The sequence below is a fragment of the Stenella coeruleoalba genome, assembly GCF_951394435.1.
Source record: "Stenella coeruleoalba genome assembly, chromosome: 17".
Taxonomy (NCBI): domain Eukaryota; kingdom Metazoa; phylum Chordata; class Mammalia; order Artiodactyla; family Delphinidae; genus Stenella; species Stenella coeruleoalba.
In genome coordinates this window covers 82,765-99,041 of record NC_137163.1, presented here as the reverse complement: position 1 = coordinate 99,041, position 16,277 = coordinate 82,765, and the positions used below count along the sequence as shown (strand labels likewise).

At 47.5% G+C, this 16,277-nt stretch overlaps 1 protein-coding gene across 4 annotated transcripts; it reads right to left on the bottom strand.

The window, feature by feature from the left end:
- Nucleotides 1-3,163: 3,163 nt before the first annotated feature.
- On the bottom strand, nucleotides 3,164-16,233 carry LOC307175955 (uncharacterized protein). 4 transcript variants are annotated; one of them, XM_079901680.1, is made up of 7 exons: nucleotides 16,178-16,233; nucleotides 14,610-14,734; nucleotides 13,923-14,112; nucleotides 13,584-13,655; nucleotides 13,090-13,216; nucleotides 12,298-12,411; nucleotides 3,164-7,072 (listed from the first exon to the last, which is right to left on the bottom strand). In XM_079901680.1, the coding sequence occupies exons 3-7, from the start codon at nucleotides 13,947-13,949 to the stop codon at nucleotides 4,782-4,784; spliced, it is 2,631 nt and encodes an 876-aa protein (XP_079757806.1). In that variant the 5' UTR covers nucleotides 13,950-14,112; nucleotides 14,610-14,734; nucleotides 16,178-16,233; the 3' UTR covers nucleotides 3,164-4,781. The 4 variants fall into 4 exon arrangements, with proteins under 4 accessions (XP_079757806.1, XP_079757807.1, XP_079757808.1 ...); XM_079901681.1 differs by lacking the exons at nucleotides 14,610-14,734; nucleotides 16,178-16,233 and having other exon boundaries at nucleotides 13,923-14,408; XM_079901682.1 differs by lacking the exons at nucleotides 13,584-13,655; nucleotides 13,923-14,112; nucleotides 14,610-14,734; nucleotides 16,178-16,233 and adding an exon at nucleotides 13,374-13,531.
- Between the last annotated feature and the right edge of the window lie 44 nt (nucleotides 16,234-16,277).

Sequence of the window (16,277 nt, the reverse complement as noted above, 5' to 3'; positions counted from 1 at the left end):
GCACCCATGGCCACATTCATTGGAGTCCCACAGGTTTATGGGTACGTGAATGGACACCAGACCAGAGACTGGACAGCATCCTCTCCTTAGAATATGAATTAAAATACTAAGTTCCCAGCCTTATTCTGGCAGGTCTCTTGGAAGAAGCAGATGTGAACCCAGTAACTGTGGTGGCAGCCAGTTTTTCAGCCCAGTGCACTATTAAACTGAGAAGGCAGGTCTGCAGGGAAACCAGGATACAATCCAGGGGTGGGAAATCCAGAAACCTTTCCAGTTCCTGACTGCAGCTGTTTCCTCACCTGGGGCCCCGTAAGACCCCCCTGGATCCTGACAGATGGTGCTCCCTTCTTTGCTCAGGTTATCTTAAGTAGGTGTCTGTTACTTACAACTAGGAGCCCTAGTGCCCACAACTAACCCCTCAAACTTCCATCCTGCAGTTTTCTTCTGGTCCCATCTTCAGATACACAGAAGATGCTGCACGTATGCAGTGTTAAAGTGAAAACATCCCAGTGCAGTCCCGCTGCCTGGAAACTCAGGTCCTCAGACTCAAGGCAGCAGCTTGAGTCACTTGCTACCCACTCTTGCATGAACATAAGCAATAATGGAATCCACCCGCTACCTTTCAACGCTTGTGAATAAACGCATGAAACTCAAGTAAAACCTAAATTAGTGGGGAAAGAAGAAATGTCAACTACACATGATAAACCAGTAGGATTGGCAGGGGAACACACAACACATTAACAGGCACTTATGGGCAGACCATCATTTACAGCAGAAAGAGCAGATCTTGGTCCCCTTATGATTCACATCTTCAGTTGTGGTTCAAGAGCTAGTGGTGGAGGTCAAGGACATGGGTCATCCTCAGGAGTCCACCACACCAAGGCATCAGTGGAAATACCATAAGACAGGCAGACACAAGAAAAGTGAAGGGCGCCTGTGACCCCTCAGCACCTGCCCCCACTGTCTGGGGCGTCCTTTCTCCTGACAGCAAAGGCCACCCGAAGTCTCTGGGAATTTTACCTAATAATCCCATGTTCTGGCAATAGGCAGACACCAGAACTAACAAAACAACTCTGGATTTACAAATATGACACTCCTGACACCCACACAGGGAGCAGGTCCTGGCTGGGCCCCATGACCCACACCCTCATAGTGACGGCTGTCTGCCAGGAAGGCTGAGTCCTTGGGCAGCTCCTGCCGCACAAGCTTGAAGGTAGGGGCCCTTCTCAACACCCCCACACCAACCCCACCTACTGCCAATGTCCGGCTCCCAAGTCCGGTTAGGCTACAAAAGTGTTTCATGGGGAGCAGATCATCCAAACTGCAACCAACTCTACTAGTTCAATGAGTAGTAAACAATGTCTTCCTCCAAGTATTAACTGCCCTGAGTTCCTTCCAGTCATAATCCCACACAGCCTGTGGCAAGAACTACCAATACACGGAGATCTAAGGCAGGAGACTCCACCCGCCTGCTGTGCAGCAGGTAGGTGAGAGAGAACACCTGTCACCTCACCAGAACAGCGGCTCCAGGGGGACCTGAAAATATCCTTATTCTTCCCCGTGTGAGGGTATTGAGCCCGACCAAATAGAGCAGCAGGAATAGGGGCATCTTCGGGATGAGCGCTAGACAGACGGTACGATGTCTGCTGACCAGAGCTCAACCTCCTGAATGTCAAAACTGTCCTGGCCACTGTCCATCTCCCTGTTTCTAGTACCTTTCAGGTGATGAAAGCCCGGGCCACAGGGGGGATTTTGGAAGGTTGTACATCTGCTGGCACTGTCACAAAACTCCTTTAGAAACAGCTTCTTCGCATCAACTGGGGAAACCGAAATGCCCTTCTCAACCGCAGGTAATCGGCTGGGTTTAAGACGCCAGGCGGCACCAGGTGGATGGGCGCCCTGTGCTCCTCACCATGTAGCACAGAGAGGCTTCGAACCGTCAGGAGACAGTCTGGCTCCAATCAATACTAATGCCATCGCCCAGCTAGGTAAGACTGGCTAACAGGGATATTTATGACTGAAATGGACAACATTAGCTATGTAAATAAAATTCAGTACATTTTGGGTAAAACATTTAACTGAAAACTAAGACATAATCCAAACTCACTGCAGAAATTACTCATAAAGACGTTTTAGCCACACAACCTAAAACAGAGAATTAGAATAAAAGCTGAGGTTCTCAATTAAGTAAACTGTCCACCATATGTAAAGATGAATGTATAAAGGAAAAAACCCCACATATTTCCTCCCGATTTGGCATTCTAATTGTATGGCTGCAAGGAAGACACTGCCACAGCCTCCGAGTCCTTGTGTCTCTTGCAAGGACGCCAAGGAGATCCTTGGAGCAAGAACAGGGAACTTCTTTTCCTTCCTTCCAGAAGTCCTTTCTCTACAGCAGAAGGTGTAACTGGATAAAAAGCTCCAAGGCCCCATCTCAGACTGAAGCCAGGAGAGCCATGGGAGGAGCTTCTGTCACAGCTCAGGAGATGAAGGTGTCCAGTCACCTCAGGAAAAGACAGACATGCCCTCTCTTTTTGGAACATGGCAATCGGGCAATGATTAGTAAAGTCACAAGCCAGAGGCTCCCAACTTTGGACCATCTTCCCATTTTCCTTCATTGATAACACATCTACAAGACCTAGCCACCAAACCACATTAAGTGAAACATACAACTTCAATGGGCCAGAATTAGTCAGATGGGTCAGCCTCAGGACTGCAAGCTCCCTGCCTGGGGTGCTGGGGGTGCAGCGGGTGTGGGCCTGGGGCAGGTGCCCAGTGGGGGATCCACGACTGTGGGCGGCAGAGCCATGTGGTACCAGAGCCGCCCCCAAGCAGCCTCTCTGTGCCTCAGTCTCATTGTGAAACAGGGCTAATAAAAGTACCTACTTCACCGAGGTGATGTGAGGATCAAATGAGCAAACCCAGGAGAAGCATCCATCACAGTGCCTCGCACACACTAAGGTGAAGGGTAAAGGTTTGTTGACTCAGTCAGAGTTTTTGTCTAGCACATGATGACCATTATTATCACAGTGCATTAATTCCAGTTTTAAAAAATGTCAAAGCTATTTGTGGTGAAGTGTGCTTAGGAGAAGTATCATTAAGAGGCAGATTTTTCAATCAGCTCCTCAAAATTCTAAAACAAGTAAAGACCAATACTACTGCTATATAGACAAGAGCCTGGAAAATAAGGCCTGAGCCATAGGTCAAGTCAACATAAGGAAAAAAGGTCAGTGAACTTCTAAGAGAAAGTTTCTTTAATAAAGCAGGAAAATAGGAATAAACTTGTTATTGAAAAGGATACTATAAAGGAATAGAATGTCCAGCTATTAAGCAATTCACTGCTCCTCTTTCACTCCATTCTTACCCTGCCTTATTCATAAAGCGCCGTCCCACTGCAGCCCGTGCCAGATCCTGTTAGCCCCTTCTCAAGGGTTCACACACGGTACCAGCTTCTCATCAGACTCTCAACAGCCACTTTCAATTGCCAGATTTGTTTCTAGAACTGTCTCTCACAGACTCCTTCTGCTGAATCTCTCATATTTATAACCCTTTTTCAGCCCACTTTGATGCTACTCTTTCCTCCACAAAAACAGAAGGAAGTGCCATAGAAACTTCTGGAGAATGGGGTTCTGAGGACACTGCAGCAAACCACACGTGATGAACCAGGGGCAGCCACTCTGAAGACTGTGCTCAGGAAATCAGCTCCCAGGATGTTTAGCAAGCATCAAGCATCTCCTCAAGCATCAGGTGGGAGGACCACGGGCACTGAGACACCACTGACTAATACAGCTCCCAGGAGGGACAAAAGCATGTTTACAGCATGCAGACAGGGGTCCAAGGCTGACAAACAGCCTGCACGATAACCCACCCACGAAAAGGTGCTTAATGCCGTGTCCCTGCCTCACCTGGAATCCTGTCCTCTGGCAGCAGGAGGACCTGCCCTCCTCACCAGAGTCTGCTCGGTGCGAGGCCGCCCAGTGAAAGGGAACAGCTCCAACCACTCACCTTCTCTCCCTCAGAAGTGGATCTAGAATATACCAACAGAATCTGTAAGCTGTGTCCCAGGTCCCACGCGAGCCTGTGTCTACTTTATGCCTATCCCACCCCTCCAATTCACGGGTTTTTTTGTTTTCAAATTACCCTGTAGGAAACCCCAGTTTACATGAGTCACCTGACTTCCTAGCACCATCTCAACAGTTTGAATCTACACACAAGCCTCACCTCATTCCTTAACAAACTCTACTTATACTCATATGCCTTCTCACCTCTGTGGATTACCGGATGCTGAAAAGGGACAACCCCTTTGAAGTTAAAGGTATCATATCCCTCAAAATAGAACAAAAACATTTTGAAAAGGCCCTACAAACAAACAAATAAGAAAACCCCAACCCAATCACACTCGAAAGTTCAAGGATCTCAGTTACTTTTCCTGAAGCTGAAATAGATGATGAAGAGGAAAGAAAAGAAAGACAGGGGCCAAATGAAACACCTAACTGTACACTAAGGTCTGGTGCTATAAAAACATGATCTAGGAAAGTATATTTAAGTTGCATTCACTTAAAACACTCAAGCAGAGAGCCATCCTCTGGGTCTGAGGGAAGGCATGTTACCTTGGAACATTTACCACATAATTCAGCAGCCTGCCTTCAGTGAGCAGCACATTGGGAGATAGTTTAATTCCTTAAGAGCTGAATTTCCAAAAGGAAAGTCATAAAGTGAGCTTTCTTATCAGTAGAACTCTCCTGCTGTAAAACTGTGAAGAATGTATCAGACAGAGTGAGTCACTCTCCACTATGAACCTTCCGGTGCTGCATGAACGCTGCCTGTGCGCCAAAGAGCTCCCCACACTCGTCACGCCGACAGGTTTGCTCTCCACCGTGGAGTCTGTGAACTTTCTCATGACTAATAAGAGATATTCTCTGGTTGTAAGTTTTCCCACATCTACTACACATGTAAGGTCGCTCTCCACTGTGGATTCTCTGATGTCGAATGAGGTGAGAGCTTTGTCGGAAGGATTTTTGACATTCAGTGCATTTATAGGGCTTCTCTCCAGTGTGAATTCTCTGGTGTTGGATAAGGGACAAGCGTGCACTGAATGATTTCTCACATTCACTGCACGTGTAGGGTTTCTCTCCAGTGTGAACCCTCTGATGCTGAATAAACTGTGAATGCTGGCTGAAGGCCTTGCCACACTCACTGCACTCATAAGGCTTCTCGCCGGTGTGAACCCTGAGATGCTGAATGAGGGAGGAGCGGACGTTGAAGGCCTTCCCACAGTCACTACATGTGTAAGGGCTCTCCCCAGTGTGAATTCTTCGATGGCGGATGAGGTGTGCGCTCTGGCTGAAAGCTTTCCCACAGTCGCCGCACTCATAGGGCTTCTCCCCATTGTGTGTCCTCTCATGCTTAATTAGGGTGGATATCTGTCCAAAGGTTTTCCCACACTCGCTACACTCATAGGGCTTCTCTCCAGTGTGACTCCTCTGGTGCTGGATTAGGTGTGAGCCCTGACTAAAGGCCTTCCCACAGCTGTGGCACTCGTAGGGCTTCTCTCCGTTGTGCACTCTCTGATGCTGGACAAGGGAGGAGAGAACACTGAAGGCTTTGTCACACTCGTTACATTCATAGGGCCTCTCGCCATTGTGTGTCCTTTGATGGTGAATGAGATTAAAACTCTGGCTGAAAGTTTTTCCACACTCATTACACTCATAGGGCTTCTCTCCAGTGTGAATTCGCTGATGCTGAGTAAGGTGTCCCTTTTGACTGAAGGTTTTCCCACACTCATTACACCCATAAGGTTTCTCTCCAGTGTGAATTCTCTGATGCTGGATGAGGGACAGGCGAGCACTGAAGGATTTCCCACACTCATTGCAGATATAAGGCTTCTCTCCAGTGTGAACCCTCTTATGTTGAATAACTTGTGAGTGCTGACTGAAGGATTTTCCACATTCATTACACCTATAGGGTTTCTCTCCAGTGTGGATTCTCTGATGAACAATAAGGGTTCGGTTCAGGCTAAAGAATTTTCCACATTCGTTACACTCATAGGGCTTTTCTCCTGTGTGAGTTTTCTGATGTTGAATGAGAGACAAGCGTGCGCTGAAGGCTTTGCCGCACTCAGCACAGTCATGGGGTTTCTCTCCAGAATGGGTTCTCTTATGCTGAGTGAGGTGTGACTGTCTCCGGAAGGCTTTCCCACACTCCACACACATGTATGGCTTCTCTGCACTATGCACTCTCTGATGATGGATCAGGTTAGAGCTATGACTAAAGGCTTTTCCACACTGACTGCACTCATGGGGCTTCACCCCAGTGTGAACTTGACAATGCTGAATGTAAGACGGACATGTGCTAAGAGCTTTCTCACATTCGTTAGCCTCACAGGGTCTTTCTCCAGTGTAAGTGTTACAGTGCTGCATGGCATAGGGACGGGCATGGGAAGCTCTGCCACCTTCCTCACACCCGCAGGGCTTCTCTCCACTGTGAATTCCCAGGTGCTTAATGAGAGCTCTGCTCTGACCAAAAGCTATTCCACACACAGCACACTTTTCAAAGGCTTTTTCTGGACTGTTAATCCTCTGGTTCTCACTGAAAACTGAACTCTGCCCAGGCACTTTCACAAACACATCTGCCTGACAGGCTTGTTCTCCTACACAGAAACTTTGGAGGTTAGTGAGGTCCTTACTCGTTTGGAAATTTTCTACACATGACACACACTGGTGGAGACTTTTCCCTGAAGACAGTCTGCAGTTTCTGACAGAACTTGCATCTGCAGCGCAGTTTACCTCAGCTGCACTGAATTTCAGACCTCTTTCCCCCAAGGGGGTTTTCACATGTGTCACTGTCACTGGCCTGAAATTACTCTTCTGGGGGAAATCCTTCTTAAGTCCCTCCACTGCATATTTCCCCCAGCAATTATTTAGCTTTCCCTCAGTTTTAGTCATCTCTTCAAAATCAGATTCCTTGGAAATATTCCTTACAAGCTCTTCTAATTTTGTTCTCTGGGATTCCATTTCTTCAGAAATTTCCTGCTTTGGAGTCAATTCTTTTTTTTCCTTCCTAGAGACATAACCTGAAAAAAAAAAAAAAGAGTTACTCATGTTTTACTATGGGAAATACTTAGAGCATAAATAGAAACATTTATATGAAACAATTATCTCCTAGGAGGATTTGGATTTTCAGAATGCAAAACCAAAAATGACCTTACTGGGAAGAGAAAAGAGAAGGCGAGGAGAGAGAAGCATGCTCTCAGAGCAATGAAAGCTGGTGTGGGAAGGAAGGAGGGAAGGAAGGAGGGAGGGAAGAAACCCAAGGTGAAATGCCTCCATTTCAGATGGGCTAACCAGGCACAGATGGAGCAGGAACCTCGAGGTGTGACCTGAGGGAGAGGCGCCCTCAGAAGGTGAGGAGGGAGGACTTCCCTGGTGGTCCAGTGGTTAGGACTTCACCTTCCAATGCAGGGGGTGAGGGTTCCATCCCTGGTCAGGGAGCTCAGATCCCACATGCCTCAAACCAAAACATAAAACAGAAGCAATATTGTAACAACTTCAATAAAGACTTAAAAAAAAAAAGGTCCACATCAAAAAAAAAAAAAAAAAAGGCGAGGAGGGAGATGGGGAAGTCAGTGGTGGAGGCTTGGACGGTCAGCACCTACACTGATGTCACTGCTGCACACTCTGTAAAAAAGGCATCTTCCGTGGCTTATACATAACAGGCATTCAAACATTTGTTGAAAAGTAAATGTATCACAAATGATATATAATGAATGAAGGGTATACTGAGTAACACATAATGGGAAAAATTATTTGATGTGGACAACTTGGTTTCACAGAAGTAAATCATGGAAAACAGAGAAAAATAGAAACAAAGAAGCAACCTACCCATTCAAATAGCAGGTATAGCACAAGGCAAAAAAGCCAAATGTGTACAACAGTCCACACCACATGTTCCCAATGGATAAAAGTACCTGAAAATTTGTAAAAACTGTGACACAACTGAATTCTGAGACTCAGTGAAAGGAAATGTACCAAAACCAAAACCACCCAGCCAAAAGCACTGAATCATGTGGCTACAAAGACCAGTGGAAGGACAACCTGGTGAGAACTGTGAGAGGGTAGCCTCTCACAGTTTTGAGAGACTGCGAAAGCACAATGGACTCTCTCGTTTGTAAACAGTGGTTATTATTAAAGCTGTCACTTTCAGACTGTTTAGCCAGAACTGAGAGACTGAGCTGAAAATATTAACTGGGTGGGATCTAACACTGGGCTAAGTTGTCTTTGCAGAACTACGCCCAGTACTTCAAAGGGACTGATTTTTACCATTCAAGTCTGAAAGGTAAAAAGCAAACAATACTTCATTCTAGAAACCTAGGAGCAGTCTGAAGGGGCAGGTTGCGGATGGTAAAGGTCCTGAATTCCTGTGGCTTCTGTCAGGAGTATCTAAGGAGTTAAGAGTCTTCAACATCCTGGAACCAGAGTCTAAAAAGATGATCCTTGTCAAGAGGTGCTATTTCACCAGGTAGGAAACAGAATGAAGAATGTGACAAAAAAAGAGACCACAGAACAGAGTGACCTATGAGTCAAGAAGCAACGTCTCCGGGACCTCCTTGGTGGTGCAGCGGTTAAGAATCTGCCTGCCGGGGCTTCCCTGGTAGCACAGTGGTTGAGAATCTGCCTGTTAATGCAGGTGACATGGGTTCAAGCCCTGGTCTGGGAGGATCCCACATGCCGCGGAACAACTAGGCCCGTGAGCCACAACTACTGAGCCTGTGCGTCTGGAGCCTGTGCTCTGCAACAAGAAAGGCTGCAATAGTGAGAGGCCCGCACACCACGATGAAGAGTGGCCCCTGCTTGCCACAACTAGAGAAAGCCCTCGCACAGAAACGAAGACCCAACACAGCAAAAATAAATAAATAAATAAACTCCTACCACCACTTATAAAGAAAAAAAAAAAGAATCTGCCTGCCAAGGCAGGGGACACGGGTTTGAGCCCTGGTCTGGGAAGATCCCACATGCCGCAGAGCAACAAAGCCCGTACGCCACAACTACTGAGCCTGCGCTCCAGATCTCGTGAGCCACAACTACTGAGCCCGTGTGCCACAACTGCTGAAGCCCGTACGCCTAAAGCCTGTGCTCCGCAACAAGAGAAGCCATCCCAGTGAGAAGCCCACACACCGCAACGAAGAGTAGACCCTGCTCGTCACAACTAGAGAAAGCCCACACGTAGCAACAAAGACCCATGCAGCCAAAAATAAATAAATAAAATAAATAAATTTTAAAAAAGAATATATATATATATAAAACGGTACAGCAGAAATTAACACAACTTTGTAAATCAACTATACTTCAATAAAATAAATGTATAAAAAATATATGAAATACTTAGGAATAAATCTGACAAAAGACGTAAAATGCCTGTACACAGAAAAGTATAAACTACTACTGAGAAATTAAGACAAATAAATGGAGACATACATCTTGTTCATGAGTTAGAAAACAATATATGTCAATTTCCCTCAAACTGATCTATGGATTCAATGCAATCTTAACAAAAATGCTAGCAGGACTTTTTTCAGATAGCAATAAGCTGATTTTTCAATTCATATGAAAATACAAAGGATCTAGAATAGCCAAAACAACTCTGAAAATGAAGAACAAAATTGGAGGACAAATGCTACCTGATTCCAGACTTTTAATGAAGCATCCACAACAGTGTGGTGTCGGAGTATAAAGATCGACAATAGAACAACGGAAGAGAACAGAGAGCTCCAAATAACCTCACATGTATATGGACAACTCTCTCTCTTTTTTTTTTTGGTTGTGCTACACAGCTTGCAGGATCTCAGTTCCCCAACCAGGGATTGAACCCAGGCCACAGCAGTGAAAGTGCCAAATCCTAACCGCTAGACCATCAGGCAGCTCCCATGGACAACTGATTTTTTTGACAAAGGTAAAAAGGCAGTGCAGGTGGAGAATGGATAGTCTTTTCAACAAATGGTACTGGAACAACTGGACATTCACTTGTAAAAAATTAAACTTGGATCCATACCTCACACCAAAAATTAACTCAACATGAATCAAAACTTAAATGCAACACCCAAAAATTTTAAATTATAAAAGTTTCTTTTCAAAGAAGAAAATCTTCTGGGTTAGGCAAAGATTTCTTAGATATGACACCAAAAGCACAATCCATGAAAGAACAAATTAACAAACTGGACTTCACCAAAATTTAAAACTTCTACTCTTCAAAAGACACTGTTAAGAGAATAAAAAGACAAGGCACAGAGTGAGAGAATAATCCATGCAAAGTATATATCTGATAAAGGACCTGTAAATAGAACATTCCTGTATTTAGAAAGGAACTCTTTTAAAATCAACAATAAGGAAAGAAAAACACAATTAAAAAATAGGCAAAGATCTGAGCAGACATTCACCAGTGAAGAAATCCAGAAGGAAAACTAGCACATGAAAAGATGCTCAACATCTTTAATCATTAGGGGAATTAAAAATAAGATACCACTACACATCCATCACAGTGGCTACAATTAAAAGACTGACCACACCAACTGTTGGCAAGGAAGTTGAGGAAATGGAACTCTCATCCTTGCTGGTGGGAATGTAAAATAGTACAACTGCTTTGGAAAGCACTTCGGCAGTTTCCTAAAAGTTTAAATAAACACCTGCCACGTAATGCAGCCATTTTATTCCTAGGTATTTCCAAGAGAAAAGGAAATGTATGGCCAAGCAAACAAAGGTTTGTACACAAGTGTTCATGGCAGCTTTATTTGTATTAACCACAAATTGGAAACAATCTAAATGTCCATTAACAGAGAATGGATAAACAAATTGTGGTATATCCATACAACAGAATACTTATCAGAAATAAAAAAGAACTGAATTATTGACATACAACATGAATGGATTACAAAATAATTATGTGAGTCAAGAAAAGCCAGGCAAAAAAAAAAAAAAATACATGCTCCATGATGTCAATTATATAAAACTCTAGAAAATGTAATCTACAGTGACAGTAAGAAGATCAGTAATTGCTTCAGGATAGAGGTGGGAAGCGGTGAGAGGGAGGGATTACAAAGAGACATGAGAAAACTTTTGGGGGTAATGAATATGTTTGCTATCTCTACCATAGTGGACAGTTTCACAGGTGCATACATATGCAAAAATGTTACCAAATTGTACATTTAAAAATGTACAGCAGGAACTTCCTTGGTGGCGCAGTGGTTAAGAATCTGCTTGCCAATGCAGGGGACAGAGGTTCGATCCCTCGTCCAGGAAGATCCCATGCTGTGGAGCAACTGAGCCCGCATGCCACAACTACTGAAGCCCGTGCACCTAGAGGCTGTGCTCCACAACAAGAGAAGCCACTGCAACGAGAAGCCTGTGCACTGCGACGAAGAGTAGTCCCCGTTCGCTGCAACTAGAGAAAGCCCGCTCGCAGCAATGAAGACCAGAAGCAGCCAAAAATAAATAAGATACATTTATTTTTAAAAAAGTTTAAAAAATATGCATAGCATATTATATGCTAAATATACCTTTAAAAAGCTGTTTTTAAAAAGAAAAAAAAAGGCGTGTGGTAGGGAGCCAGTCCACCTGAGATCCAACTCACCTCTGTCCCCAGCTGGCTGTGTGACCTTGGGCTAGCAACTGAACCTCTCTGTGCCTCATTTTCCTGAGCACCAACTCTGCAGGGATGCTGGAGGGTTGTGTAAGTTCACCGTGCCAGCACAGTGCTAGGAATGCACAACAGGCCAGGCAATGTTAGTTGCCATGCAGCAAAGAGCACAGGAACTCTGCTCTGCTTACTATGTACATGCCCAAATCCTTCGCCACACAAGAAGCAGCCCTAAGTCACGCGTTTCTCCGAAGCCCAGAATCAGCCTGGGAACTCTGAGTGAACAGCAGGGGTGAGAGTCTGGGCAGGATGGCAAGCCTCCAGGTGGACCCTCCAAGTGGTGTCTCCAGCAGCCAAGGCAGAGCTGGCCAGCAAGGCCTGAGGACTGGGTGACATGGAAACGACTGAGAGGCAGCCAGGGTAGGGAGGCAGCTGCTAGGGAGACACCCGAGCTCTTTTCAGGAACTGAAAGAGCATCTTCTAGGGTAAGATAAACATGACCCCATTCAGGGGCACAGAATAGGGGCCATTAATAGCAAAAAAGAGAAAAGAAGAGAAAGAAGGTGGAGAAGGAAAGCAAAGCTCTGGTGGTGACGCAATTTGGCCTGGTGAAGTGGTGGCACCTGCCAGCAGGGGCACGAGAATGTGGGGGTGTTCCTGCAGACTCACCTGCAGGCCTGCGTCTCCGAATCCAGCTCCCCTCAATTCTTGGTGAGTGTGGGGTCCATGGCTCTTCCCCCTGCTCCAGCTTGGAGATGACATCAGGTTTGGAACCTTGAAGTCCTGCTCCAGAGAAAGAAAGCAAGATTGACAACTCATCCAGGTCCAGGGCAGGATGGCCCCGTGGGCAGCGTCTGTGTGCTGTCATGACCTTGCCTGCCACCTGGTCTCCAAAGCATGGACACAGAAGTAGGCCTCTGTCCCAGCTGAAGAAAAGTCAAACCCAGCTCTTCTGGGGGTCACAGTTAAGGGACAGACTTGGGGCCTGAACACATCATGGCAGAAGACTCATGGTAGAGGAGGTGTTGATGTACAGCAGACTAAGTATAAGGCAGGTATAAAGCAGGGCTCTGAAGCTAAATGGATGCAAATCCCAGATCTGCCCTGACAGCCTGTGTGAACTTAATGAAGTGATATTTGTCAGCCTCAGGTTCACCTATAAACTATGTATCCTACCACCAACCTCGAAGATGCATGAAGATTAACTGAGGGGATATGAATATACTTGGCGTTCAATGAATAATGTTCTCCTCCCATACTTCCTACAAAGAACTTGGGGGAGTCCCTGGCACCACCTGTCCCCTCCTCGGCCCAGACCAGGCCTGCCTGGGCCCAGGGTCACAAATGCCCCATGTCTGGGCCCAGGGGGTGAGAAGTCTCTGAGCCTTGAGCCCAGCCCCAGTTCCCAGAGCCATTCATGGAGCAGGAAGCCCAGAGCTGAGCTCCTGGGAAGAGCCTCACCCAGCGAGACCAGGTTCCCATAGGTTTCCAGCATCACATCCCTGTAGAGCCTCTTCTGAGCAGGGCCCAGATGGCCCCACTCCTCTTGGGAAAGGAGCACGGCCACTTCCTCGAAGGAAACCAAGACCTGGAATGACAAGATCTTGTTGCAACCCCAGGATGGGCCTGGGGGTAGGGAGGCACTAGGCTCAGGATGGGCAAAACCCCTCTGAGCACATGCACCAGACTGGCTTCCCCACAAGAGCAGGCTCTTTGGGGCAGACACCATTCTGCCTCGTGTTTACCTGCCCATTCCTTGCCTTCCTCTGTGTCCAGTCCAGGGGTGAGATGATACAGTCCAGAGTGCATTTCAGGGACTTGAACCCAAGGGTTGAGGACATCAATGAAGACAGGGAGCCAACTACCCTGAGACCAGTGCCTCAGAGGGAACCGTGGAGACTCCAGCCAGGAAAGGGCTGAGGCCACACTGAGGCGTCTCCACGAAGACCACTCACCTGGGGCCCAGGAAAAAGCTGCCTGTGGGCCATCACTGGGTCTCCAAGCTTGTCCCGAGGAGGCAGGCAGAGCTGTAGCAAAAGGGAAGAGTGTGATGGAGCCTGACCCGCCTTCTGCTCCCCACAGCAACTTGAGACTTCCGCGCCTGTACCTCAAGAGGTCTGTGGCAGCAGAGACCCAGTTGCAGGCTACTTGAAATCCCCAGGAAGGAACAATGGTCTCAGCACCCAGTGGCCTGAGACTATATATTCCCTTGCCCCCCAGGAAGCCTCCCCAGCAGCCCGTAGTACGACAGCATAACAAGGCCACACGCGAAAGCCAGGTCCCCGGCGGTGCACCTGACAAGGGGAGACGACGGTCTGCATCTCAGGCCCACCCAGGAGAATCCTGGGCAGCGGGCAAACAGCTGAGGACAAGAAGAACAAGCTCCTACTCTACAGCGGTGCACAAGCCGTAGGGAAGTTGACAGACATGATGCTTGTGTCACGGGATAAGGAAGAGAAACAACACACAGCACGAGGGCAGCAACTGTTGGGAGGAGATATTTTAAGAAAGGCAGCCAGGGAAGGCACCTCTGATAAAGTAACATCAAAACAGATATGGATGGAGTGAGGGCCGGCACTAAGTAGGTATCAGATACATCCTGGGCAGGGGGAGGCGCAAGTGCAAAGGTTGCAAGGTGCAAGCATACTTGACGTGTTCAAGGAAGGGCAAGGAGACCAGAGGGGCTGAAGCAGAGTAGGGGAGGGCAAGACAGAGTGGGGTGGGGTAACTTTTGGGCTACAGGACTTAGGCTTTTATTCTGAATGAGATTAGGAGCATCTGGAAGGTCTGGGCAGAGTGATATGACTTGACATGTGGCTGCTCCGGCTGCTGCTTTGAAAATGGACTAGGGGGCAGGGAGGAGGGTGTAAGGGTAGAAGCAGGAAAACCAACCGGAAGGTCCCAGCAATAACACAGCTAGGGACGATAGTGTCTTGGACCAGATGGTGGTAGCAGGTGATAAGCAGTCAGATTGCAGATACCTTTCAAAGGTACAGTCAACAGGATTTGCTGACAAATTAGGTGTGGGATGAAACACCAAGATGTTTGGCCCAAACACCTGAGATGAGGAAATCTCCAATTACCCAGGAAGACCGTAGAAGTATATCTGAAGGATAAAAATTAAAAGTTGTCTTGTACATGTTATGTTCAAGATGTACAAGATGTACAAGTGGAGAATGAGGGCATTTCGATCCACAAGTCCAAATTTCAGGAGAGAGGCTGAAGCTGGCTGGGTATACACTGGTAACTGTCAGCATACATATGACATTTAGAACCACAGATCTGGTGATAATTTAGGGTGACAGGTGACACGGGGTGTCACTCCCATGAAAACCTTTCCAACTGGCCTCTGACACACAGTCAGCCTCTGCCCCCACAGCCTGCTCCACGCAAACAGACCCCTTAATTCAGGTAGAAATGTGCCCACTTTCCTTGGCCCCAGCTACTTTGGCCCTAGGCCCATCTTCTGGTCAACAAGATGTTAAGGAAAGTTTTCAAAAGGCTTCTAGAAAAGGCTTTTCCTCCCTGATGATAAAAAAGAAACAGGGAGAAACACTTCTATCTAGTGTGACCATGAGGGTAAAACCCAGGGAACCTCAGAGACACAACCCAGAACAAACCCTGCCTGCCCCACCTTCGTCACTTAAGCCTCTGTTGGGCTCTAACTGACAGCTGAACCCAAGCTTATTAATGCCCAGTTCATTTCTCTTGGGCCATCCCAGAATCTCCTCCTCAGGCCACCCAGGCCAGAGGCAGCCTCTCGGTCTTCAGCCAGGGCTTGCCTTTGACAGGTCCCTGGTGCTCACGCCCTTTGTGTGCTGTGCACAAGTGGTCCTTCCAAATGCACTCTGCCTCCCCTTTCAGCCTCATGTGGGAGGCACGTAACACTCCTGTTAGAAGCATAGGCCCTGGGCTCCACCAGACTGAGTTCCAATCTCAGATACACCACCTCCTAACGAAGGGTCTCGAGTAAGTGACGTGTTTCTCCACAGACCATAAAATGAGAACATCACCACTTACCTTAAGTGACTATTTTGAGTTAAGTGAGAAAAATGTATAAAGTGCTTCGCATAGTGTTCGCAAACCACAAACAAAACCCAGTAAATCTTAATCATCACCAAGGCAGTGTACTGGGCGCCCACCGAGCGAATGAATGGGCCCTGGGATTGTTCAGCGCCGGGATGTGCACCAACGTCCCCTCGCTGCACAGCCTTCGCGACTTCATCCTTTCACTGAACCTACCCCTAATGAGTGAAAGGTACTCTCTCTCATCTGAGAAAAAGCACAGGTTCGGTGCATCCCCAGACCGTGCCTAAACTTCGCCTCCTCCGTGAAGCCTGGCTCTTGCCCGCCGCCCCGCCTCCGCGCCGGGGCAGCCCGGACCCCACCCCCGCGCGGGTTTCCGCCCGGCCCGCCCCTCAGGCCACACGAGCAGGCGCTCCCCCGGCTCGGCCAGCCCCGCGCCGTCCCGCCTCTCGCAGCGGCGCAGGCACGTCCGCGCGAGGGGAGGCCAGGACTCCCTCGGCCCCGCCGAGAAAGGTAGACGTACCCCACACACCAGGCCGGCGAGGGTTAACCCGCCAGACCGGAAACGCCCGCTAGGAACTTCCGCCCCGCCGCCAGCTTACCGGCCAATCAGATCCTAGGGT